Below are 27,199 nucleotides of genomic sequence, written 5' to 3' on the forward strand. Positions count from 1 at the left end.
GTGTAGATAATGAATAGTAAGGCAGTTCCTCAACAGTTTTAAAATCTTGTTGCGTTGCATTTCAGGAATTAACACAGTAACAAAACACATAAACATACCTGAATTTTTATTAAAGGGTAAAAATCTTCTCTATTGATTTGTGCTTTTGGAAAGAATGATCAAGGTTGATTCATATGCTACTTTCCAGCTAGGAAATGGAATTGGATACTGTAGGTCAGCATTTTCCCCCCGCTAGCTTTTTATTTCAGATATTCATCATAGTCATATCGTTCAAACAATTTACCTGAAATGGCCATGGCACCAAAATCAATATTTGTGATCTACAAATTTTGCTGCATAAACACTGTTGCTCTATTAAGTCTGCACACAAAAATGAAAATAGCTAACTTGTCAGGCTTCATTCAGTGCAATTTGGGGTAGAAAGTGAGTGAAATTAACAAATTAGGTTAGGTTAACAGTGTTTTTCTTGTCACTTTCATGGTTGAGTCATTTTTCAATGGCATTTAACTTTGTAAGTGTAATTCTTGGCCCTAGAGGAGCTTACAGAACACATTGTTGGGGAAACTCCTTGACCTTCTTTTTTGTCCTTGTTGGAATAAATTACATTCACTCTCCCCTTTTGTCAATCCATGGAGGCTTCATGACTAAATGAGTTCTAATGATCTGAGCTCTAAGCGGTTGCAGATTCTAAGTCTCATATTGTTAAGACAACTTTTGAGATGCACTGTCTAAGTATGATAGGCTCCATTCACAAATCCTTTCTGAATAATATTGGACATCCTTCTAAAAAGGAAAATGGGCTGTGATTCAGGGCCTTCTCACCCCCTGAGCCTGTAGCAACTAGTGCTGACATCACTCTGTAGCTAGACTGTCATGCGCATGATAATGCTATGTGATGAACTGAAGCTTACTGGGTGGGGAGGTTGATGTCTCAGGACGGGGTGGGTGCACTGGTGAATCCAATCCAGGCTTCCTATTGATGTACCTTTGTAGTCATAACTGCACCACTGCTCTGCCCACCCCTACACTGTCCCAGTAAGCAGCAGTAACATCACTATTGCTAGGCATTCCTGGTATCTATTTTATGTGAACTAGATATGGAGCCAGGAATCTGTAACACACATTTGCCTAGTACAGGAATAGTGAGCCTGTAACCCCCCAAATGTTGCTGGACTACAACAACCACCATCCAGAACCATTGGCCATGCTGGCTGGGGTTGATGAGTACCAGAGTCCAACAACATGCGGAGGACTACAAGTTCTCTACATCTGGCCTAGTACAATGGGGAAGAGTGATTAGCTTAATTAATTCTGTGCAGATTAGTAGGAGTGAGCCTTTTCTGTTCAAGTGACGCAGACGGTGTGTGTGCTTCCAGACCGTCACTACCTATTTTCAGGTGGGATTCAATACCATACCACCAAGTTCAGGATGTGCAATTCTAGTTCATTCACAGGTCTTGAGCAGCAAACCCACTTCCCCCAAAGATCAGGCTTCTTGCAATAAGGAAAGTGACTGGGGAAATGCAATGAAAGTGTGGGATAACAATTGCTTTGATGCAACATCATCTGACTTCCTCACAAACAAATCAGAATGAACGCTCGTTAAATACCCAACATCATCTAGCCTCCCTGTGAACAAATCAGGACGAACAATCAATAAAGAGGTCATCTGGAAGGGATCTTGTATCCATTAACGAACTTTGATACTTTCTCTCTGACTTACTTGCATCTCATTCAAGGTAATTGAAAGGTGAATGCTTTTAATTCCTTCTCCATTGCTTTCAAAGTTTGTTCACATTTAAAGGGAACAGCTCTCCTTTTGCATGCCAAGAGGCAGCTGTGTCTGGGAGTGCTTTAGCTTAGTTTAGGCTAGTACAGCAACCTGCTCATAGTTACACATTTGAATTAGCTCCATCTAGACTGGATTATGGTAACACAGTCTAACTTCAGCTAGTTGAAAATACTGCTGCAAGAGTTCTGGCTAGTGCTGGTTTCTTGGAGAGTATTACCTTACAGCTATATCAGTAGTACTACTTAGTAGTCTATTTCCAGGTACAACTCAGAGTGGGAGGTATATGTTTAAAGCCTTATACAAATCAGCTTTGGACCATGATATTTAAAGGACCATCTCCCCCACTTTCCCATATGAATCTGTGATCAACTGGTGATGCCCTTCTGAGCATCACACTACCTTCTGAGGCACAGTCGCTCCTAGAGGGCCTTTTTCTGTTGTGACACTCAAAGCAGACAACCCTTCCCCAAATGATTTGTTCACAGTGGTCTGTTCAATGAAGAAAACACCTCTTTTCCAGCAAATTCTTGGTTTGTCTGCTGCTTACATTTTTGTTCATTCATCTGCTACTTGTTTATTTGCTCTAGATGCTGCCTGTAATTGATTATTTAGATTGTATTTTTTCAAATGGTTTTATTTTCTTACCTACACAGCAAATGTGTACATCTTTGAAATCTATAAAACAAATTAATCTGAAAGGGGCAAACCTCTGGCTGGTATTCTTGCACTTTGACAATGCTAGAGAACCTCCTGATATACCTTTTGGCACTATGTCCCTGATATCCTCAGTGGGATTAAGGATGCAGTCCTACACACATTTAGGACTAAGTCCCATAGATCTTTGGAGGAGACATTTTTATGACTGCTATAATTAAGTCCCAGTGGCAATGAGTCTTACTTATGAGTAAACATGCATAGGCTCACCTTATGCTAAACTAGTATCTTTAGAATTTTGTTTTAAACAACCAAGGCTGCATACATACCGCACATTTAAAGCATGTCCATACACACACACACACACCCCAAGAATCCTGGGAACTGTAATTTGTTAAAGGTGCTCTGTAAACTACTGTTCCCATGCTTCTTTGGGCAGGTGGGGAATGTGCTTTAAAAGTATGGTGTGCATAGAACTCAAGTTTTTTCTTTCATAAAGCAAAATGCCAGAAGATGATGAAAATGAGGGTTGGAATTTGTGCATTTTATTCTTAGCAAAACTTAGGTGCTACTAAAGGTGTATTGTTGTTGTTAGATTTAAAGACTGGCACAAGTGTGAATCCATAGTGGTAAAGGCACATAACAAATTAAAATTAACATAGTTGGTGAGCCCGGCTGTGTACATTAAAAGTAAGAAAAACCATGGGTTGCCATCTCTGTGTAAAAGGCAAGCTAGTGACACATACAAAAACCATAATTTTCCAGTGCCTACTCTGCTTCAGTTTTCACTGAGAGAGACAAATTAATCAGATGAAGATAACCAAGAAAGAGAAGAAATACAGGTCGGGGCAGGAAATGAATAGATCATATTTTAATAAATTTAAATCAACATGGTCTGATGAAGTATACGTTTGGGTGCTGAGGGAATTAGCTGAAGAAATTGCAAAGCTATTAGCAATTATCTCTGAGGGCTCCTGGAAGTCAGGTGAAGGGAAGCTAGAGACAAATGCAAGGGTCAGGAATTATAGATCAGTTTGTTTTATTTCTGAAAAAGGTAAAATAAATGATGAAAAGATGAAAACCAGCTTGTGAGCAAATGGAAGGAAATGGGATGGTTGTTAGTAGCCAAAATGGATTGTTAAACTAGTCATACTAAATAAATCTATGATGAAGATCCATGAGCCCATTAAGCCACATTACTTGCAGTTGTATACTGATGAAGTCCCGTTAGCTTCAGCAGTTTATGGATTGTGGCCTCTAGTTTTTCTTTCTTTCTTTCTTTTATGGGACAGCTGCTATATTGGGTGGATAGTATGTAGTCTAAACTCTTGATTTCATTTCATTAATTCTTTGTATGCAGTTATACAGTATGCTCTTTCATATAATCTAGAGGATGATGTACAACTGAAAGAAAAATGATCACTTCAGACCAGTGCTATTTTTTTTAAAAAAAAAAGTGGTGCCGGAACTCACTAGGAACGCCTCCCTTGTTCTCTTATAATGGCAATGGCACCTACCTGAGAGGTGCCGGAACTCAGTTCCAGTGAGTTCCGGCTGAGAAAATGCCCTTCTTCCTACTATCTTAGAATGGATGTAGCTCTAAACTGAAAATATTCAGCATTCGCATGTTATATGAAAGACGAAGAGAGCTTAAAACCTTAATCATTATAAAATAATTGTTTTCAGCCACCATGGCAAAAGTATCTTCCTCCTGGGCTGGAATACTTTCTGCATGCTAGTATGTTTGTTTCTGCCCTGGCATCCTTCTCACATTTTTTTTTCCTTCTCACCATCATCAACCATGCTTCAAACACCATGGACCATGGTAAAACAGAGGTGGCTTTTGAGGCCCTGCTTAAAGAAACAATATGATAATTCTTTGGGGAAGATGTAGCTAGAGATTAGAAACTGACAGAATTATAAGTTAGCACACTCATGATACTCCTTGGAAGTAACAATGTTTTCTGTTTTTGTGTGTGGGCACAAGACGCCACCAAATGGGTTGCCATCCTCCAATCACTCGAAGGCAGAAAAGCATCATTACTCCAAAATGATCTTTAGCATCTGTATATGTTAGATTCCCTTGCTAATTAATTCATAGCTAATTTCCCCTTTACTATTTAATTAATTCTTACTTTATCCCTCCCCTATTGATCAGTTCTACAACTAATCATATATACCTTGACCTGATCAGCCTCTAAACTCATGCCTTTCATAATCAGTTGCCAGACTTTATACAAAATTTTCTGAGCTGCTGCTTACCACCTGTTTAAAATCCTACCTAGCTGGGTCTTAACTTACTGAACTAATTATTCAGCAACATGACAAAAACATCAAACTAAAGGGCAGTCAAGTCCTCACTCAAGACCAGAAGGACATGCTAATTAGCTTTCATGCTGGACATGGCAGACCTAGAGGAGTAGAGATATGGCATGGCAACTGGCACATGTCATTTTCTGAGTGCTAAAGGCGCAAGTGGAAGTGCAAAATGGCCTGATAGACCCTGTGGGAGTGATGGAGGGCACCAGAGCTGGACAAAACCCAAACAGCCCCGCAGTGGTGGTAGGTCACACAGTCCCAAGAGGGTTTGCATGTCCTGCAGTAGCAGCAATAGCAGGCACTGTATTGAAATCCTTGAGACCCAAGTATGCTAGAATTTCCTAGACATTTTGGGTGGTATTCAAAGTAGTGCAAGTGCCCCTGTACACTCTAAATCTGTTCTTGTGGTTCCCCCCAACCCAGCAGAGCAGTTTGGGGGAGTAAGGGCTTTGTTGTGAAGGAGAAGGGAGAAAGGTTCCATTGTGTGAGCGGGCCCTATTCTGTGCATGCAACAATTTAGAAGGTAGAAGAAAGCCAAGTCAAGCACTAGTTCTTAATTACAAATTTCTTGTAATATCCAGCTGGAATGGGAAGAGTTTAAGAAGAGGAGCCAAAAGTGATTGGTCTCCTCAGGTGAACCAATGAAGAAACTCTGAAGTCCCATCATATCTGCTGTAGCCTGATGAAATGTGTGGGGTTAAATGGCAGTTAAAGGAGTAATGTGGTGACGCTTCTCTCAGCAGTGTGGATGGAAAGGCCTTCCAGTTCCATCTTTCCTTTTACTGATGGAAAATGCTAATATTTATTTTGGGGGGAAGCTTTACCCCACCAAGAAATGCATTTTGTGCCCTTATGTGTCCCTTCCTGGATCCCATCCCACTCACCCACCCCCGATACTACCACTGTTCAACAGCCACACAGAATGATTCAAAGTACAGAACTTAAGGGTGTGTGTTTTGGCTGCTTAGCAAACTTTCATATCAGTAATACTGATGGGGGCTTGGCAAGGTGGCATTTCTATCTCGCAGAACTACTCAGTGCAGAGTGGCAGGAGAAATTAAGGAAAAGGGGACTCCAAACCCCATCACAGGTAAAATAGCTGCTGGGATAAAATAGCTCACATTTTCAGATACAGATGCTTGTGTGGAAACAGGCAATTGTCACAAGTTCTTCAAAAGTTGTGCTCTTGTTTGGCATGTTCATTGGGGATCTCATGTTTTCCTGATCAGCACATTTAGTGGGATTGTTCAGTACTATTCTTCCCACCAAATCTGCCCCTCTCCCACTTGAACATAACAGCGCTGGTGTGAATGTATGGTACACTGGAGTCATTTGCAGAGCTGGGGGGAGGGGGAAGTGTGTGTCTATCAATATGGATATCTTGTGTTGACAACCTGGTTTATGCTGACTTACGCATTCAGATTGACATCTTAAATTAGGTAACAGAAAGAGAGAGAGCCTTTCCATCTCTGTTGTAGCCTTTCCATCTCTTCTCAATAGGATAAAGCTTTTGTAAATTAGAGGGGTAATTATTTTGAGAGATTCTACAGAAAAACACAAAGGATTAGATTCTTAATGACTCTCAGTTACAGAAATTGCTATGTACAGGTTTGTGCTGTTGGAACATCTGCAGAATTAGAACTGAATAAAAGCCACTTAGGTATCCCAATGTTTGGAATATTGTGGTTTGTTTTCAAATTAGCCCTGCCTGCAACTTTGTTTTGATGATCTCTCCTTCCTTTGTTTTTCTGACTAGATTCAGCTTTTGGAATTTCTTCCAGAGCAAGCAGAGTGACCTTTTTATATTTCCTGATTCCCAAAATAGATAGCCTAAAGAACAACTGCACGTGTTTGCTCTAGTTCATTGCAGCAAGGCGGAACCTGCTGAGCACAGATCCATCAAATGGTGTCAATTCAGACTGTACATTCTGTGCACTGACCTTTTTCACAGAGTGTTTGTTTTGTTTTTGTTTTTTTTGTGTGTGTTTAGTTGATTGCTTGGATCCTTCCTGCTCCAACCATGGTATCTGTGTAAATGGAGAGTGTCTCTGCAGCCCAGGCTGGGGAGGCTTAAATTGTGAACTTCCACGTGCCCAGTGCCCAGACCAGTGTAGTGGGCATGGCACATACCTCTCTGACACAGGCCTCTGTAACTGTGATCCCAACTGGATGGGACCAGACTGCTCCGTCGGTAAGAAAAACATTTAATTTGTGCAATTTATTTTAGCCTTTTGAAATCTTGATAGTCAATGGTCCTTGACTACTCATTCAAGATAGTACAAATCAGTGATTCAGCTCAGTAACTCAAATGTTACAGTGACTGCTACACTTTTAAGGTAAGTTCAGACACCTATATTGAAGCTCTCTTAATGATTCTGATGAGTCTGCTACTTCTCTCACACATGAAGGTATAGTATATGACACATATTTTTTCATTCTATTTTTTTTCATTGATTAGAGTAATACAATGTAATTTTGAAATTTAGTTCTTGCCCCACCATTCTCACTTTATATTTTAAGGTAAAATGTTCCTCACGTATCCATATGATTCTTGGTAACTAACATGATTCCATCCTACTTACTCTCACTCCTTAAAAGGTATCTGAATGATAATGTAGCTGGCATATGTTGCTGATAAATAAGGTCAAAATACAAAAGACTTACATTTCCAATTTATTTCATTTTTGGAGGCTGTATTTTGTAGCATGGTCATGAAGAGGCATCCTGGCATCTAGATGTGGCAGTTCAGGGTACATCCAACAAACTGGTGATTTAAAAATGTACTCATTTTCTTAGGTATTAATTGGGGTGAATCTTGGAGCTAGGCTGGTTTACTCAGATGTCTGTAGCATAAATTTCACTTTGAAGTGGTCTTTCTTGTTGGCTTTCTCAGCAGAATTGCAAAGGCTTGAGTAGGTCGTAGCAACCATTTGAGTTCCAAAGGTGTACCCCTTCTGCATATCTTGCCAATGATAGTGCAAATCCCTAAATCCAAGATGCTGCCAGTACCCATGACAATGTTTGGCAATAACCAAATTCCTCTTTTTTCTCCCTCCAGAAGTGTGCTCTGTAGACTGTGGCACCCATGGTGTCTGCATTGGCGGAGCATGTCGCTGTGAAGAGGGCTGGACAGGGGTAGCCTGTGACCAACGTGTCTGCCATCCCCGCTGCACAGAGCATGGAACTTGTAAAGATGGGAAATGTGAATGCCGAGAGGGCTGGAATGGGGAGCACTGCACCATTGGTAGGCAAACGACAGCCACCGAAACAGGCACATATTGCTTTCTTTTCATAACTTGTAGAAACATAGTTACTATTGTGTATGGCAAAGGGCTGTCCCTTTATGGACTCTTATGCTTCCAATTTTTAGTGTTATTGTGGTCTTTGTTTTTTATGCTGACATTTGTATTTATGATTTGGTTGAGATGTGGGTTGTTTTATATTTTATAAATAATTAATTTTATAACTGCAGTTTTATAACTGGAGCAGTCATCAGTTTCTATTGAAAAATATTTAGATTTTAAGTTTTTATAAGCAAACAAACAGCACTAGCTTCATTTCTGAAACCCGAAGCAGGAAAATCTGTTTCAAGTCAGTACTAAGTTAAATTGTATACTGATGTAAACTAGGTTTCCACTAAATGATATACTATTTATTCTATGTGGGTATTACCTACAAGATGAGATTTTCAACTAAATTTTAGTGTGTGTGTGTTTCAACAAATGTCCTTTTTTCACTTCCTGACCTGATGCTTCCTGCTTATTAAATATTCCATTCAAAACACATCACCACAATACCCATCAAGAGCAGGGGTCAAGTTGAGGGGGAACTGGCTTCCCGTTGTTACAGAAATAGCTCCCTAGCATTTTCATGTGTTGTTCTGTGACAGTGGTCATGGTGTTTGCCTATAGACTGACACAGCATGGGAGGGCCGAGCCAATGCTACAGCATGCTGGTATACCCTTTCCAAACAGCATGCTACTCAGCACAGCTTTGGAATCATGCCGAGTGCCATGACTAACACAATTGCATCTCCACTGTGATATGTCAGCCTGGAAAGTAATAACAAACATATATCGCTTCAGATGTTTTTGACCATTTTGAATTTTAAACCTAAGTTACTTAATTTATCCTTTCAAGATGTATGCTGTGCATGGAAAACCCAGATAGCTGCTGAGAATTTACTTATGTTGTGTACAAAAGTAATACAAGACTGAGCACATCATTATTTGTAAACCTGGAAGAAAAACCTCAAGAATGTGTGCCTGTTTTCTTTTTTCCTGAGCCATTTATTTAGATAACGAATTCTTTTCACAATGTCCAGGAGAATTAAAAACAAGCAGTTATTCAATATTTCTTTTTTTTAACGTTTCTTTGGTGGGTGAATGAAACATTTTTAAAAAGGACAAATTATAATTGAAATTATGATGGCAACTGGAGACTCTAAAAGGACAGCCCTATTACCAGTGACTTGTTTTTGTTTTAAACCAAAGTTATTTGGATGTGTTTGTCAGAATTTTATTTTATTTTTGTTAAGTGTCTTTTTTTTAAGTCTCTTTGGGTAGCTAAACCTTTTGGGACACACACTTAAATTAGAAAGAGAAATGACCTTTAAAATAAATATATATATCCTGCACATATTTAAAGGTGATGCTAGCATACTGCTATAGCATACTTATAACACAGTTTATAAACATTGAATCGATATTCCCAAGCAGATGCAGGCTGGTTTTCTGTTTTTGTTTTTGTTTTGGCCTTATGCATTTCTACAGCAACATCAGCAGCATCTCTTCTAATGTGGTTCATTTATGGGGTAAATTTCAAGACTAATTTCGGTTTATATGAATGTTGTGTCTAATCAATAATTGTTCCAAAAAGGTTTACCTTATTCCACTAACTTTGTGTTAACGTCTTTATTCTTAAAAACGTCTTCATGTATTTTTGTAACCTAAGTGTCTTACAGTGCAGTCCTATGCATATCTACTCAGAAGTAAGTCCGAATTAATTCAATGAGACTTACCCTCAGGTAAGTGTGTATAGGACTGCAATCTTAGTTTGATGTTACTGTGCACCCAACAAGATGAATGTATTTAGATTGCTCAGATATGATTTGTTCTAGATAGCACTTTACGCCTACTGGTTAATAGTTCCAACTATAAAGGCTAAACTATGAAGAAAACATTTTACCTTGCTTTTCACAAGTGAGAGGAAAAAACAACCACTTTTGAAGTACTGTCAATGTGCACTGTCACAGTCTTCCCTGCAAATAATTTCCAAAGCATTGTCTACAGGTTTGAACTTTGTTTTTCCAGTGTAAAATACTGACGCATAAGCACTCCTCTCAAACTTTGTAGGACTTAGGAGTCGTATAAAAACTGTAGCCTTATTATTGGTGAATAGAGAATATACTGAGAATGATGTGGCCTTATTATGCTTTAGGATTGGAGCTTACAGAATCTTAAAACATTTACAAAATTAACTTGAACGTTTATCCTTTGGTTTCTATTTTTTTCTATTTTTTTCAACAAGTGAATCTTAGCATCTTCATTTTTTCTTTTTACTTCAGTCCTGCCAGGAGCTTCATGTACATAGAAGTAAACTTCCCCATAATTTTTCCAAGCTGATGAAGAAATGTGATTCCACATCCTGCCCCCCCTCCCCAAATCACCCTCTTCCATATTTCCAAAACTTTCCTTGACAGTGGTGGTGCTAACATTGGGCTTCACAGCAAGGAGGACCTTGAGGAATGCTGTCCTAGGTTCCCTCAGGGAATGTAGTTTACTTGGGGGGTCCTGGTGTCCAGAATGCAGCTGCAGAAGTGTTCTCAATAAAATTAAAGCCCCAGCCCCTACTGTCCCCAGTGTTATTACACCAACTGCAAGATAAATTCGAGTGTAAAGGGTAGGAGATGTAAATGCACATAGTCTGCTGCTTCTGAGGTGGTACCAAGCTCAGTACAAGCAACGGAGAGGGTTTGGGCTTGGCTCATAATGGGCTGAGAATTCTGAAATACAGGATTTTATTTTTGACACAAACTCTCACCTATTCTAGACGTGGATGCTCACTACAGGTAAAAACAGTACTGTAGAACTACTGTAGAACACGCAGTGCAGTAATAATAATATATATGTTGAAAATGATGCATTTTCAATCTTAAGAGGTTAAGTGACTATAACTGGAAAAGTGGTAATGCAAAAACCTTATGCACCATTTTAAAAACGTGCTCATGCCACTGATCTTGACTTAAACAGCCACAGTAGGTGGTGGCCTTATGTCAATGAAGTAGATCCCAGAGATCTTTCTATATGGCATATTGCAACCACTATCCCATTCCTGCACCTGCTAACTCACAGAGAAAAACAGCTCCCTGCAGTGATAATGAAGGTCTGTGGTGTACTTATGAAGTGATTTACAATCATCGGATAAGGTTATAATGAAACCATAGAACAGAAATTACAACTGAGCAACAACAAAAAGAAATATGCCAACGCAAAGTGAATTCTTGAACATATTACATGCTAAAATTTTACCATGAGAGTTTGGGGTTTGTTTGTTTTTGTTCTGTGATTTGTTTGATGATTTCCATGTGAAAACCAGAGGTTGCTTTTTTGCTTAGATCATCCACTGCCCAGTTGTTATATATACAGAGCCCCATTAAATGTATTGTTGCTTTGTTAACCTCCACTGGGCCTAGATTTCGGTCATAAATATGCTGCCACATTGGACATCTCATGTGAATGGCATTTATTTTCACATGGCAAGAATGATTGTGCAGGAGTGCAGGTAAACATATCCCATAGATCTTACAGAGGAGCAAATTTGTCTCGCAGTGGTACTTCAGTGTTGAAGCTGATCATCACATCTGATGATGGTATTGAATTTTTTCAAGGAGGCCGGTGACATTGTGCCCCAGAAGTGATGAGGGCATCCCTCAGCAACACATTTCTATGAACAGAGAAAAAGGGCCACCTAAAGGTTCATGACTAAGAATAGCCCTTAAGTCTGGTATCTTGCTGAGGTGTGCGAGCTATTGTCTTGCAAATTATTGCGCCTTAAATTTGGAACTCAGTAAACCCAGATTAATAAGTTTCATGCAATGTGATAGCTATGATGAAAAAATAGTTTTGCTGGATCCAAATAAAAATTTAAACAATGAGAGAACACATTTAAACCGGTTAAATACTGTTGACCCCTAATACCATTTTTGGTGATATTAAGGAAAGTGGGTGATTTGCCTACTATAAAATAAACAAAATATTAGGGTGGGGTGGATGTTTTATCTTCTATGTTTCTTTCCCACATGAAATAAACAGTACAGATTCTGAGCTAAACATCTATAGACATGACAAGTAACTAATTACTTTAAATAGCATTTGTTTGAGTCAGTGTGACCCGTAGCACATGTATGTGCATTACGTAAAGAATCATAAAGCTAAAAACATTGATTTTTTTCACTAAAAAAAATGAAGGGCTGATTAAACACCCATGGTTGAGGACTCTTGGAATACAGAGTTGTAGAATACTTTACATAGAAGTCTTGTTAATGTTTTTCAGGGCTGCTGCAGTGTTTTTGATCCCACTTTTCAATTAAGAGTTAAACTGAGCTTTACTCACATGTATAATATTTTTTAAAACAGCACACACTCAAATACATGTAATATTTGGTATTCTATTTTATTCAACCAGATATTTCTGTGGCAAAAGCCCATGTAAAAGTGCTTTCATTTTGGACCCTATTTCTTGGAATGACAAAACTTTTACACTTTTACATGGGCTTTTGCCACAGAAATATCTGGCTGAATAAAATAGAATACCAAATATTGCACATTAGATTGTGACTATTGGTATTCACCACTAATCTTACTGTGTAGAGCAGTAGATATTGTTTTGATAAGATCACCTTAAAACATTTGCCCTTTTAGGCATCATACAAACATTCTGCTTTTTCCAGGCCCAGGGAGCAGAAGGGGTGGAGAGTATTAGGGAAGAGGGAAAGAGTTGCAGCCGATCAAGAATATTGCTTGCATTTCATCTACTGTTATAGCTAAGTCAGTAATCAACAAATCTATGCCCAGTAGAACATTGTGTATCCTTCCAGCACTGCTGGATAGTTTTGTCCCATTAGAATACTCTTTGTGTCAAAGATTTCTTTTTTTTCTTACTGATTTCCTTAAAGTAATTACAATAATAGCTTTAAAAAAGCAGAAACAATTTCCGCAAGAGATGGGATAAAATTTGAAGATAACAAAGAGGGAAATGTGCTACCTCTGACAAAAGCAAGCAATTCTGAAAAAGTGCTGGGGAGGAGAGGGTGTCATATTCCTGTAGTTATTTCTAGCCCTTTCACTCCAATCTATAAGAAAGTGAGAAAAAGGACATGACTAGATAAAGAATACAAATGCCACCTTCTGCTTAATCAACAAAGTTTCTACAATAGAGATTTAAATGTCTTCATCCAATGTGATCAATACTGCATCTTCTTTTGTGCGAGAGAGCATATGACATTTGCCTAAATCTATGTTGAAACAAAATTATAATGAAATAATACCATAATTGCCAAGCAGTCTTCCCAGGCAACCCTGAGTTTAGTAAAAGAAACTGTGGCTTTGCCAGCCAGGTAGTCTGAGGTCGCCAGGGCCAGGGTGCAGGAAGCAACAATAATGGCGTTACAATATCTTAGGATCAATATGACCACAATTTTCTTGTTCGCTAGTGCAGCAATCGTCTGCCTCTCCCCCCGCTCTGGCCTCCATGCGTGGAAAGGCTGTTGATGCTGTGGTGATTCCATTGGTTGGTAACTGCGCACTAATAGGTCTTAGTAGCACATTCCTGTGCAAGTTTACTCAGAAATAATTCACGTTGTGTTGAATAGAACTTACTCTCAAATAAATATGTCTAGGATTACAGCCTAAGTATCAATAATTTAGTGGAATTTTAAAGTGTGCTTCATTTTTTGTAGCTTGCATCTACTTGGGTGACAATTTTGTTCTATCTGCTGGTAGGGTAAAAACATAATTGATTATATTCAGGCTTTATTGAGAATCAACAGTTGCTTCTTGTATGAACTTCTAGGAACAGATAAAACACAATTTCAATAGGAATATCAGTTATCTGTCACTTAACTTCACGCCTCTAGTCATGACTAGAAAATGCCACACAATGTTGCAATTTTTCGCCTTTCCATTTATTTATGTGCAAAACATACAACCTTATTCCTTCTTTGGGCCACTTTAAAAGGCAATCAGTGTACTTCTCAGCTGTGTTCCTCTCCGCTGTGTCATGCAGGACTTCAAAGAGCTGCATCCTGCTGATATTTGTAAATAACTTCCTGACTTAAATAAGAATATTCCTTTCCTGTGTCTACATGGGCTATATTGATTTTTCTATCAATTCTCGAACTTTTATGAAGCCCAGAAAGAAAAGAAAAATGAAATAGGATTGATCAAGCTGCTGATCTAACTGCTAAAAGGACAGAGCTGAGTTTGCTGTCCTGAAGTGTATTTACTGCACTAGCCAACTGTTAATGTTCCAACAATGTGTTTTCTATGTTATTTTATACCCTGTAGTGTCAAGCACCAGTTTCCGTGAGTGAAGGTATTACACGGTATTGCTGGAGACAAAATAACAGAGATATTTTAACTGTAGAGATAAACTCTGGTGGTAGTTGGGCACTCACTATTGGAAGTCAAATAAAAAGTAGGGAGCTTCTTAAAAAGAAGAAAATCTCAGAGCCACACATGAAAATGATTTGCAGAATTGGTCTGTACATTATTATTTTATAATAATGCATCATAGCATCATACTTTTAATTCTTGAATGAAAAATCCAGAATATTCAGCTAACTATTGAGACTGAAATCATGCCTTTCCAGACACCAGCTGCATATTGAAGTTGTATATAGAAATTTGCAAATGATCTGGGTGATATTCTCTTGTAGAGCTCAAATGAAGCACACTCACTGAGGTCAGTGGAACTACTTGTAAGTAAACTTGCAAAGTTCAATCTTTATCTTTTTTTAAAATAAAGGTAAGCAAAAAAAATCTTTGTTTAATAATAATAATAATAATTTTATTTATTTATTTATTTATTTATTTATTTATTCATTCATTCATTCATTCATTCCCCACCCATCTGGCTGGGTTTCCCCACCCGCTCTGGGCTGCTTCCAACAAAAGATTAAAAATACATTAAAACATCAGTCATTAAAAACTTCCCTAAACAGGGCTGCCTTCAGATGTCTTCTAAATGTCAGATAGTTGTTTATTTATTTGACATTTGATGAGCTAGACAGTGGCATTATTTCCACAGGCATCATGTATGGTTTTATGGAGATGCCTTAGAGTTGTAAACACAAATTTTCCACCAACTTTATCCTCATCAAGACCTAGCATGAAGGTGAAGGGCTGATCCTGATATTGGCACTATCTCAGTATAATTCAATCATTTCTGCTACTAGTTGAATATATTTGAAAAAACATTCTCCTATGACTTATCACTCTTTACACCAAAAATGTAACTGAGCCTCTCAGGTTCTTTATGTACATACCTGAGTGTTACTAATGTGGGATAAGAAGCAAAAGACACATTTTACAATTTGATTTACATTGTCGTCTGATATATTAATAGGAATCGTAGGATGAAAATAAATAATGCCCTTGTAAGAGTCTTACTACATGCGACACTGACCATGCCATTTGGCCTTGAGTGCAGATGTGGCATGGAGGGTAGGCAGAATTGCATTGATGCAATTCACTGGGTGAATTCCATCTAATATTGTTTATCATTTAAAGCCAAATCGCACAATGTGTGATCTAGGCTGTCCCCAGCAATTTAGCAATGATTCCAATAATCACTCTGGCTGAAAAATGTATTGTGCAGTTGCAAAAATCCCTGCCAGATTAAAGCAACTGTTGCATGTGTAGACTGACTGATTTACAGCATTCTCCCTATAATAGGTTGCTCCAGATGCAGGGCATGCAGCTGGTTTTTCATGATGTGAACTGCTCAGTGGCAGCTGATGTGCAAGAGACCGTCTGTACTTGTCCTCCCCACCCCACCCCCACAGCAGCTTGGATGAGGTTTTATGTGATCCCAGTGTTTAATTTGTAATGGCAATTGTCATGTCACATGTTTTTCTTTCATCAAGACTATTTTTTCCCCTTTGGGTTTTCAAACAAGCAAACGAGCAAGTTGTTTCTTTTCATTCCTGTTTCAATCCTATCCTATAAGACTCATAGCATTCTAAATCCTATAAGATTTTCATAGTACTCTGAGAAACTATGTAAATCAAAAGGCACTAGGTTTGCTGTATTGGTAACAGGGAACCATAATTTTGAAAAACTGCCATTCAAGATGCAGGTTTATTGCTTTTCTCCTAATCCCATTATATCTTTATTCTATATTGATGCATTAGCAGTCCAGTGCAGAGTAGCTCAATCAACTTACAAAGAACAAGGCATGTTATTTATGCACAGCAAAGAAGGACAGCATGTAGGCATTTTCAGGTAGTTATTCTGCATCAAATTACAGGAGTTAATAGAGGTATTTTTTCATATAATTAAACATTGATTCATTTCTTAATACAAAAATTTGAAATATACAAGCACTGGTAACTTTAGAATATGTGTTCAATTTTATATGAGTTCTAAGTCAAAACCACAAAGAAGGTGATTATGTTTTCTTTAGGTATGTGTTAAATAACAAAGCTGTTAGTGAATAATATATGTAGCTAGAATTTCAGCTGCATACATTTTAATTTTCTCCAAAAGGTCCACCAAATATCTTGAACATGGTCCCAATTCACCATACTACTGAAAATGATAACACCATTAGCAAGATAGTGATAGGTCCATTCCAAAGTGCTATTAATACTTTTTTTTAATATGTGAAGGATATTGGAATACAGGCAGCCCCCTGTTTAAGTGTGTTCAATATGTGGACCCGGAAGTGACTGAGAAACATCATAAAGATGTCACTGAAATGTCACAAAAAGGGTAGAGCAGGTGTCTGCAGTCTTTTTCAATGGGTTTCAGTTATACACGACCAACGTGCACTGTGCCTTGGAACATAACCCCTTCGTAAACGGCGGGCTGCCTGTATATATAATTAATTAAAAGTATAGAAATTATAGTCTCATATTTTATCCAGAAAGCTGCATTAAAGTAGGGAGGGAGAGAAAATAAGTATCTTACTAGTTTAGTAATAACATTTTACTTAATTCTCTTTCTTTACAAGCTAGTGATTTATTGATCACAAAAGTGGTTCAGCATCAAAATACTGATCTCAAATGGCTTGGAATCTCCCACAAGGAGAGAAATGATGTTATTTTTGCAAATTCAGTTTGTGCAAATACAAAAGGAGTAACTGCCATTGATGATTGTAATTCTCATAAAACCAAAGAAACGTCAGTACAGATGAGAGAACATTCTTTTGTTTTTACCACTGGGAATGGTGGAAAGTGGCACTTGGTTCTTTCAGCATGCTGCCATCAACTTTTCAGCACATTGTGAATATAAACTAAGCCGACGTCTTTTGCTTTTCCCTTTAATGAAGCAAGGCAGAATGTGTGTTTTTGCTCTTGCAGACCTATTCCCTCTGTGAGCCAATAAAGAAATTAGCATCATAGCACAAAGCTTTATGGCAGCAGCTTGCTTATCATTAAAGTTAGAAAGCAGGGTTTAATTTTCTTTTTTAAAAAAATCTGCATTCCTTTGATTTTAAAGTATCATAGCACTTTTACTGGGGGTTTTTTTGCATGCCACGTCAAAGTTTATTTCATGATAATTATTTGTTCCTTTTTAAAATAAAAAATAAAGCACAATATGAGACAGCATTAGGGTTACAGCATTTGATAAGCTGTATTTCCTGCTTATCTATTTTCAAAGTCTTACAGGACTGCTTATCATATGTGGTCAGGCAGCAGTGCAGGACAGGAACTCCCCATCCCCTTGGCTCCAGTGAGGGACATGGCCAGGGGTTTTCCCAGGCTGGCACAACCCTGTTTGGTCTTCATCCCAGCCAGCTGGGATTGTAGCCTGCCCTCAAATTGCCAATCGTGGGCAAGCTGCACTACTGGCTCTGCCCTGGGGGCGGACTGGACCAAGCTCACAGGCTTCACTCCAGTCCACTCCTGGGCACTTTCCACCTCTTCATCAGCTCCTCATCTGTTTTCAAAGTCTTACAGTAACAGTTCACAGGTAGCATAACAGTAACAAGTCTTGTGTTTTCTGAATGTAATTTCCAAGATGCAGCATTGATTTCTGACTGAACCTCTTGTTTTGCTTTGTTTATATTTGTGTTTTAGAAAGTTAGTAGGTACAGGGAAAACAAACGGAATTTGTCATTGGTTTCTTTGTTCTGATAGGAATTGATAATAAAAGCAAGGAAAAGAAAAGAAGTGTGCAAATGGTTAGACCCATTGATTCCTTAACTGGCATCATAGAAACAAAATTGTATTTTACTATTGTTTCTCTAGAATCGTTATTAATTGATTCCTTATTGGAATACCAATCCCCACATTTCTGATTATGGCCTGCTCCATAGAGAGCATGTTCTGAGAAACTGATGGAAAAAAATAAAATAAAAGTGTGAAATGCATCAATTACAGTGGGAAAATACAGAGTGGGTTGGCATTGGATCAAGGGCATCTATAGTTTAACTAAAATTGCATTAGTAACTGTGTTTTTTAAAAAAAGAATTATGAAGCAGTATATACTGAAGCACTTTAAATCTCAGAGAAACAAGGAGCAAAGGCCAGCATGCTGGTGTAAGGTATTTTTGTGCAATCTGGCTGCTGCTGTTGTTATTGTGTGTTTCCTAGATTAATTCTTTACATATTATTACATACATGTTTTTAATGCAATAAATGCAGAAATGTGAAGGGAAGGGGGATCCAGATCTTTTTTCTGCAGATACTTGCTGTTGCATTTCCCCACCATTTCTTTCCTGTTCCGTTCTGTGTACTATACTGTTCTTAGTGAAAGTAGCCTCTGATCTATGGGTCTAACCGTATATAATGTATAGGAGCTGCGTGTAATATTATTAGGGATGGTAGGTGTGCTTTATTGTGCAAAGGACATCAGCAACATACCTGGTTGACGACCTGCAGGAGTTAGGTGCTCCACACAACCAGAAACAGCCTCATTCTCTTATGTGGGAGAACTGGGAAGGGGAGCAGAATGATTTGTGATCGCATTCCATATGAGCATCAACCTTGTGAATATTGGGTTGGAATGGTGCAGTTACAGAAAACACAGCTTTCAGATAACTCTGATTAAGAGCAAACTGTTTTATAAATTATAAGGAGAAAAATGCTTTAAATGCATTAAGTATATATCATTCCTGGATTTGTACACTGACCAGAAAGAGACTCTTGGATCATTACACAGTTGCATAAAATCCTGATTAAGAAGGATTTTCACAACAGACCATAACTGCTTTAAGAAAGCTGTTAAGAAAATCTGCTAATTAAGCATCCAGTTAAAAGTGCATCCAAATATGTGTTTACATTCTATATAAATTCTTTTCCACTGATGAATGTACTTTATATTTCCCATTTTCCATTGCAATGCCTCATGGTAAAATTCAGGGTGAAATTCTACAACAGGGTCTAGAACAGGGTTGGCTAACCTGTGCCCCTCTAGATGTTGTTTGTTTGTTAAACCATGCATCAACGTTTAGATTATGATACATATCCAAAAAACACAAGGAATACTAAAAGTAGCAAATAATTCAGCAAGAAACAACTGGGAGTCAGCTCAGTAATCTCCAAAGGCTAGGAGGAATAAATATGTCTTCATTTGACATCTGAAGACCAATTGTATGAGGGACAGTTTTATCACCACCAGGAAAAAGTCCCCACAACTGGGACACCATATAAAAGAAAAGTCTGCTCTGAGTCCCCACTGAATGAACTTTTATAGACAAGACCACCAGCAGAAACTCCCCTAAAAATATTAAGGCACAGGCTGACAGATCATGGGACAGACACAACTTCAAGTTATTGTCTTATACACTGGAGTCAGCACCTTGAATTGGGCCTGTAGTAAATGGGCAGCAAGTGCAGTACTCTGATGCAATTCAGTCTCATGGCAATACTCTTCAATCTACCAGCAAAGTCCTTCTTCAGGGTTCATCTGTGGCACTAAAACCATTAATGTAACCTTACCTAATCATAAATTAATGTAATCTCATCCCTCATATACCCAATTGGTCTCTGTGTTCTGCAGGGGAGAGCATCCTGCAAATACCATCTTATCAGGAGCTTCATTCCTCACAGTTTCAGAATGGGGCTTTTAGTGTGGTGACACCTACACTTTGTGACTTGCTGTATACGGTGGTACCTCGGGTTAAGAATTTAATTTGTTCTGGAGGTCATAGAATCATAGAATCATAGAGTTGGAAGAGACCACAAGGGCCATCGAGTCCAACCCCCTGCCAAGCAGGAAACACCATCAGAGCACTCCTGACATATGGTTGTCAAGCCTCTGCTTAAAGACCTCCAAAGAAGGAGACTCCACCACACTCCTTGGCAGCAAATTCCACTGTCGAATTCCACTGTCGGTCCGTTCTTAACCTGAAAGTGTTCTTAACCTGAGGTACCACTTTAGCTAATGGGGCCTCCCGCGCCGCCGCTGCATGATTTCTGTTCTCATCCTGAAGCAAAGTTCTTAACCCGAGGTACTATTTCTGGGTTAGCGGAGTCTGTAACCTGAAGCATCTGTAACCCAAGGTACAGGAAGGCACTGTGGTCTAATACCCATGACAGGGTGAGCTCCTGCTGCTCGGTCCCTGCTCCTGCCAACCTAGCAGTCCAAAGCACGTCAAAGTGCAAGTAGATAAATAGGTACCGCTCTGGCGGGAAGGTAAATGGCATTTCCGTGTGCTGCTCTGGTTCGCCAGAAGCGGCTTAGTCATGCTGGCCACATGACTCGGAAAAACTGTCTGCGGACAAACTCCGGCTCCATTGGCCAGTAAAGCAAGATGAGCGCCACAACCCCAGAGTCGTCCATGACTGGACTTAACGGTCAGGGGTCCCTTTACCTTTATATATCAGGTAGACATCATTTCTATTGTCTTTTTTGCCTCTGCTGAACATTTGCATCTTTCAACAAGTGGATATTTTTATCCCAGCCAGTATCTATACTTGGTTTGTAATTGTTTTAACTGTTACTCTTTTTGGCAACTGATATATAATAATAACCTTATATTATACTACTTGCTGGTCCTCCTGCATTCCATAACATCTGAAGCGCCTTTCATTTTGGTGGTTAGTTTGACATTATTCCAAACATACTTCCCAACTCTGTCAAGGGCTCCTTCCTGATACAAATGTTTTATTCCTGTTCAAGTAGCAAGTTGCTGTTCACTATGGATCCAAGGAAGCAAAATGTATTAATTATTTTAAAGGGAGAATTTTTAGGTTGATCTGAGATGGTTGCATGACAATTTATCCCACGGCTGTGGTTGTCTTAAGGAAACTAAGAAGATGAATAAAGGAGGCAACAGGTTTTCTACTTTGCTTTGTTCATGAGCTATGAGCACAGCAGCAACCATTCCCTAATGGAGACATGCCACACTTTGGACAAGCAAGACTACATTACTGATCATCTAATGCGGTTTGGGAAAAAATGAGTTTTTACAAATAGAAGGAGCCCACGTCAATGTGCAAATAGAAGGAATTTGTGCAATGAAGGAGCCCAAATGTAGTAGTTAGTAGAATGTACATGCTACATGTAGTCCCTGCATATAGTACAGATTAAAGAAAGGGATTAGGAGAGCTTTACAAAAGCTGTTCACACTAAGGATGAGCTTCACAATAAACATTTTACCTGTGAACTTCTGGTATTGGAACCATTTTTTCAGGATATCAGCAGTGCAGAAATGTTGGAAATTGTATTTCAAAGTTTTTTCAAAATATGTAGATCCATCATCACTTTTTGTCACAGTTTTGTCACATCTTTGCCCCTCACTGTCCTGGAGCATATCTATGTCTCCCTCTGTCATACTTTAGCTATAGGATTCCTCACCGATGGATGACCTGGAGGCCCCGGACCTTAGCGAAGCTCAGGAAGAGTCAGGAATCTTAGTCTAAGGAACCTGGGGATCACCCTACGTGTAGTGCCAGCAGCTCCACCTTGAAAGTCTCAGTACCAAGCTGAAGGAACTGTTGGAACAATATCTTTCTAATAGCTCTGTATGGCAGTCACAGCTAATTTACCTGAACTGCTGCCTCTTGACCATGCCCCTGCCTGAACTGACAGATATCTTTCATAGCCCCTGGACTGGTTTTGGGGTCTTACAGCAGAGCCTTTCCATCTGGGACCTTGCCCTGAAATGGAGCATTTTCCCATTTACAAATAATTCCTTCTTTGGAATTGTGTGACTAGGATAGCTGTTGTATTTGTCTCTCAGGACCCATGTATCTCAGTACATTTTTTCTGGTACTCTGTGTGTAATGGGTTGGGGGAGGAATTTTGAAATGTCATTGTTAAGTAGCTTGGATCTGGGAAAAGGTAATACCTTGCCTTAGTTTCTGCAAATACACAAGTGTATTAAGGCATAAAAGAAAGGGTTCTGTTTTAAACCAGTCTTTGAACCCCATTGAGGCCATGCTGTTACTAGTTTCTAAATTCCTTCTTCATAGCTAAAAGGGAGAAGTTTGTCATTCCTGGTTTAGTATTATGTCTGAACCAGCCCTTTAAATTGATGTGAGCTGTTGGATTGAGCTGCTATTAGTGCTGGGATATAATGCACTGCCATATGAAATCAAGAACAAGGATGCTGCCGTGTCCTTAAGACTTTCAGAAGTTATCAAATCATTGGGTTCTCGGTTAAAGATTGCTTACTGTGCGATATGTAGTATTTGCAGTAGTCTACTTCATGTTACAATGGCCTAGAAGTGCAATTCTTCCTAAATGCAGACAGATTTATGGCACTCTGTATTCATCATACTTCATCTCCTGAGGGAACCAAGTAACTTTTTGACAGGAGCCATAGTATCTTTGTTTTTCAAAAGGGAACCTGTTTCTTTGTAAACTCATGTTCAGTAGTTGTATAACAATACTCTGTGGTTTAATCTGATCTCAAAAACTAATACTGTTTACTAAATCTCGTATGAATCTGTCAACAATACCTTTAACATGACACAAATGCAACCGGCAGGACTAAATTTCATCGAGTACTGCTTAAATCTGTGTTCGTGATCATTTTCCCCGTCCTTCAAAATAAAACCAAAGACTGCTTTTCAACTTGTTATAGATTCTACAGAGAAGAAATGCAGCTGTAAGAATGCCAAGGTCAGAGTTCATTAGGAATGTGCAAGGTACAATCCATAGGAGTTATTGATTTTTTAACCTTATTGGAAAAAATCAGTCATGCTTTTCTTTTTTTCACAGAAAGAACCATGTGTGTGTGCGTGCGCATGCACGCGCTTTTCTGATAACATTCCACATCAACAAAGCATGAACAAAAACGATACAACAAAGAAAAAGAAAAATCTTTCCTTTCAAAGATTTCAAGGAATTGACCAAAAAAAAAAAAACCTGAAAATATTCTACTCCATTCTATTCCAGATTTGCAAATCTGTTCTAATTTCTTTCCAAGCCCTTGAGTAATTATAATTCAATATATTGCAGTTATTTATTGTTAATCATATCCCCAGGTATGTTACTTTCTTTTCACTCTTCATACTTCTAATTCTTTCCAAGTCTTTCGTGAGTTGAGCATCCGTATTTTTTACTAGCATTGTGACTAGTTGTTTTTGTTTGTTTAGTTTAAAACCTGCTAAGTTACCAAACTCCTTTAATTCCTCCAAAACCACTGGTACACTTTCTAGTGGGTGTTACAACGTCAAAACAACAACATCCACATAAGCTTTTAACTTACAACGTAGTTGGCCCACTTTTATACCCCTTATTTTGTCATTAATTCAATTAATACAAGTGTGTGTTCATTGTATCAGTGGAAATTGCTTCACAAAAGTGTGGTTGTTGGGAGGAATTGTACTAAATGCCAAGAAATTGTCACGAGGCCTTTAAAGAGAAATTGCAAACTGATGTGGAACAATAAGAACCAAATTTAAGATTGGAAAAATGAGAAATGGAAAGAAACAGAAACTTACATATTTGTCCACCTCTAATACCCACTACAAATAACCATATACTGTAAACTTAAAAACAAAAACCACACCAAATCCTATGTACCAATACCCCTCTATTCTCCATATTCCAAGTCTGAAAAGTTTAGTTAGGGTTTAATATGTGAGTTAAATTGGTAACTCATTTTGAGAGCTTAGCATACATTTTACTTAAGCTGTTTAACAAGTTCCACCATTGATAAACTAGACTTCTTATGGAAGTTTAATCAATTTTGAAATGAACATAGAATCCTATACTAGGAAACCATGTTAATTTGGGTCTTGTTGCTTTATGCTCTCAAGTTCACAGTGATTTATTTATACTTTAATTCCATTATCCATAGTATATAGTATAGGATGGGGATTTTCTAATTGTTTCTTGTTCTTATATAAAAGAACTTTAATCATCTATATTTGCATTGATATTGCAAAAACAATAAATTTACAAAACTTACTGAGTCAGGTAAGTTCATTCTCTTAATTAATAGCCTTTCCTAATCCTCCTCTAATATTGATTTAGGCAAGCTGAGAACCAAAAGGTCAAGAAAAGGTAACTTCTTATCCAGATATGTGGTCTTGCTAGATCATGTTGAGGCACACTGCTGGAGACATCCAAGAGCTCTGCCCACATTTGCTTATGTTTTGCCCATTCTGAGAAGCTATCTGCTCGACTGTGTATACTGCAGTTGAACAAAGAGAGCTCTTTAAAAAACATTTTCTGTCATATATTGTAAGGAAGAAAACTATGCTGTTTAATGCAGAGAATGATGTTTCCCAAGTTGTATCTCTGCAACACATGAAGTCAATATTTGTATTGATGCATTCTGTCCACACATAGGATTAATATGTGGAGCACAGGGTGTGCCTTCTGGCTCCACTTCTGACATCTGTGCATTGAGTGTGGACAATTGCAGCTGATGCAATCCTTTGCAGGTGCCCATGCTCAATGCATAGACACTGGGGAGTGGGGATGGCACAACATATGATCTAAGGGACAGTTTTGTGGGCTGTTGCCTGCCTGTAGCCAGCCTTTCTCAACCTGTGGGTCCCCAGATGTTGTTGAACTACAACTCCCATCACCCCTAGCTAGCAAGGCCAGAGCTCAGGGATGATGGGAGTTGTAGTCCAACAACATCTGGGGACCCACAGGTTAATAATAATAATAATAATAATAATAATAATAATAATAATAATTTATTATTTATACCCCGCCCATCTGGCTGAGTTTCCCCAGCCACTCTGGGCGGCTCCCAATCAGTATTAAGGTTGAGAAACGCTGCAAGACCAACACCAGATTTAGGTTGGTGTGGGTGGTTCCCTTGTTCAGGGCACAACGGAAAGCAAGAGGGATGACAGCATGAAAATAAGAAATATGGGGAGGGGTTTTGTCATCAGTTAGGGAACCATCACTTAGAGAAGCCTGTCCCTGTTCATACATTGCCTATTGCATGGAAGGAGCATGTGAGAGGGCCAGGCCTGTACAGACGGTGGGGGGAGCCAGGTATACATTCCCCGGGCCTTGCTGGGATAAGCCAGCCAAAGTTCTGCCAGGAACCAGCTGCTTTTTTGATTGAGTTTATAGTAGGGTTGCCATATTTCAAAAAGTAAAAGCCAGGACACCCCAAAAGTTGTTGAGTTGTTGTTTTTTACAAAAACGTCAAAAACCTGCTATTTTTCAATTGGCTTGCCTAAGATCCAGGACAAAGTACCGCCTTTCAGAATCCCCCCCCCCCACGGATGTCAATTCCAGCTTTGAAATCCCATTAATGTTAACTTTGTTCTAACAAGACTGCCACCCCAGGGCTCAGACAAACTCTGCACAGGCCTGGATAGGGCTATTGTTACTCTAAATAACTGATAGGCTAAAAAGCTGTCATGAAAATATACCTGTATATTAATTTGGAGACTAAGAAATCTGCGCTAGCATAGTTAAAGTAGTGTATTATGTGAAGCTAATGGAAACCTGTCCTAGTATAATGTCCTTCTGTTTCAGAAGCCCATTGATAATATCCTTTGTTAACATATTTCATATATATAGGGTTACAGCAGTGTACCTATCTTTAGGATACTCTGCTTGCATTAAGTTTCCAGTTTACTTTAAAACTCTGGCTCGAGTTTCTGTAAGGAATGATTGAAGTGCCCATTATTTACCTACATAGATAGTACTCATATTGTTGTGTTGCAACAGAATTCTTTGTGAGAGCATTTGGAGTTTTATAAAAATGTTAGCACTATTCTAGCATGCAGAGTTTGATTCCTGCTCTTCAAGATAATTTGGTAAAGAGCCTTAGTAAGTGTTAGATGAATATAAGCATCTCATGATACTCCAGTCACCACCAGCTCTTATACATATTCAGGAAGTTTTTAGGAGCAAGTAATTTAGATTGAAATGTAAATATATTGCATGAAAATAATGGACACGCTTTTAACAACAATTATTACTCCATAGATGATTGTGTAGACATCTAGGTATTGTATAAATGGGCTCTTAAGACAAGCTATGTGTATATATATCTATCAGTCTATCTAGCTATCTATCTAATGGTTGACAAAGCAGTTTTGTGTTGTCTGCCAAATAAATATTTATGCGGAGATAATTTGAATGTGCTTTTTTGCATTTATAAAGATCCTAAGTAGCCACTACTTTGCACTTAGAGCTTTTTGTCAAAGCTAAATTTATCCTTCATTTACACAGCTTTTTAAAAGGGACACATGCACAAAGCAACCCATGTTGACGTAAAATAATTAGATCACATTGTGGACTATCTATGCACTAGCTTTTAGGTATTTATTATATTTTAATGGAAACTGTTTCTGATTTTTTATATGTTTATGAAATATGAAATCTGTCTTTGGAAGGCCACAAATGGAATGAACTTTGCTGTGGTGGTAAAGTGTTTCCTAGCAACACCATGTCCGTTATAGTCTTCCTTCCTTCCTTCTTCAAGCTAAAAGCAAAGTCATGTCTATTAATTCCCAGCTGCAATGAAAACTTTTTCAGAGATTTTGTTCATGTTTTCCTCTTGCTCAGATGTACTGGGGGAGAAACCCCCTCTGCTACTCTGATCTGTTTATCTCTCTCCAATTTCCCTTCAACAAGAAAACCCAGAGTGTATATATTCACAATTAATGCTCATTTTACATTTAAAACAAATCAGGTGTCCTGCAGCATGATGCCTCCCTTGATATAGTATCATTGTGGTTGTTCAGACAGCACACATGACATGCTGAAGAGGTAAAATAAAACATCTTCAAGATTTATTTTAGACTGCACAGAGTACTTGCCTCCTTTTGTGCCT

General features: G+C 38.5%; 1 protein-coding gene across 19 annotated transcripts in view; it reads left to right on the forward strand.

Moving 5' to 3' along the window:
• The window catches only part of TENM2 (teneurin transmembrane protein 2), a 782,612-nt gene that overhangs the window by 675,631 nt on the left and 79,782 nt on the right, over positions 1-27,199 (forward strand). For 15 of the 19 annotated variants that reach the window (XM_081845776.1, XM_081845777.1, XM_081845770.1 and 12 more), the window contains 2 exons: positions 6,756-6,956; positions 7,824-8,036. In XM_081845776.1, the coding sequence (XP_081701902.1) occupies positions 6,756-6,956; positions 7,824-8,036 (414 nt within the window). The remainder of the gene's footprint in view (positions 1-6,755; positions 6,957-7,823; positions 8,037-27,199) is intronic. The other 4 variants (XM_081845759.1, XM_081845772.1, XM_081845775.1 and 1 more) reach the window with 1 other exon arrangement.

The sequence above is a fragment of the Podarcis erhardii genome (genome assembly GCF_964252035.2).
Source record: "Podarcis erhardii genome assembly, chromosome: 2".
Taxonomy (NCBI): Eukaryota; Metazoa; Chordata; class Lepidosauria; order Squamata; family Lacertidae; genus Podarcis; species Podarcis erhardii.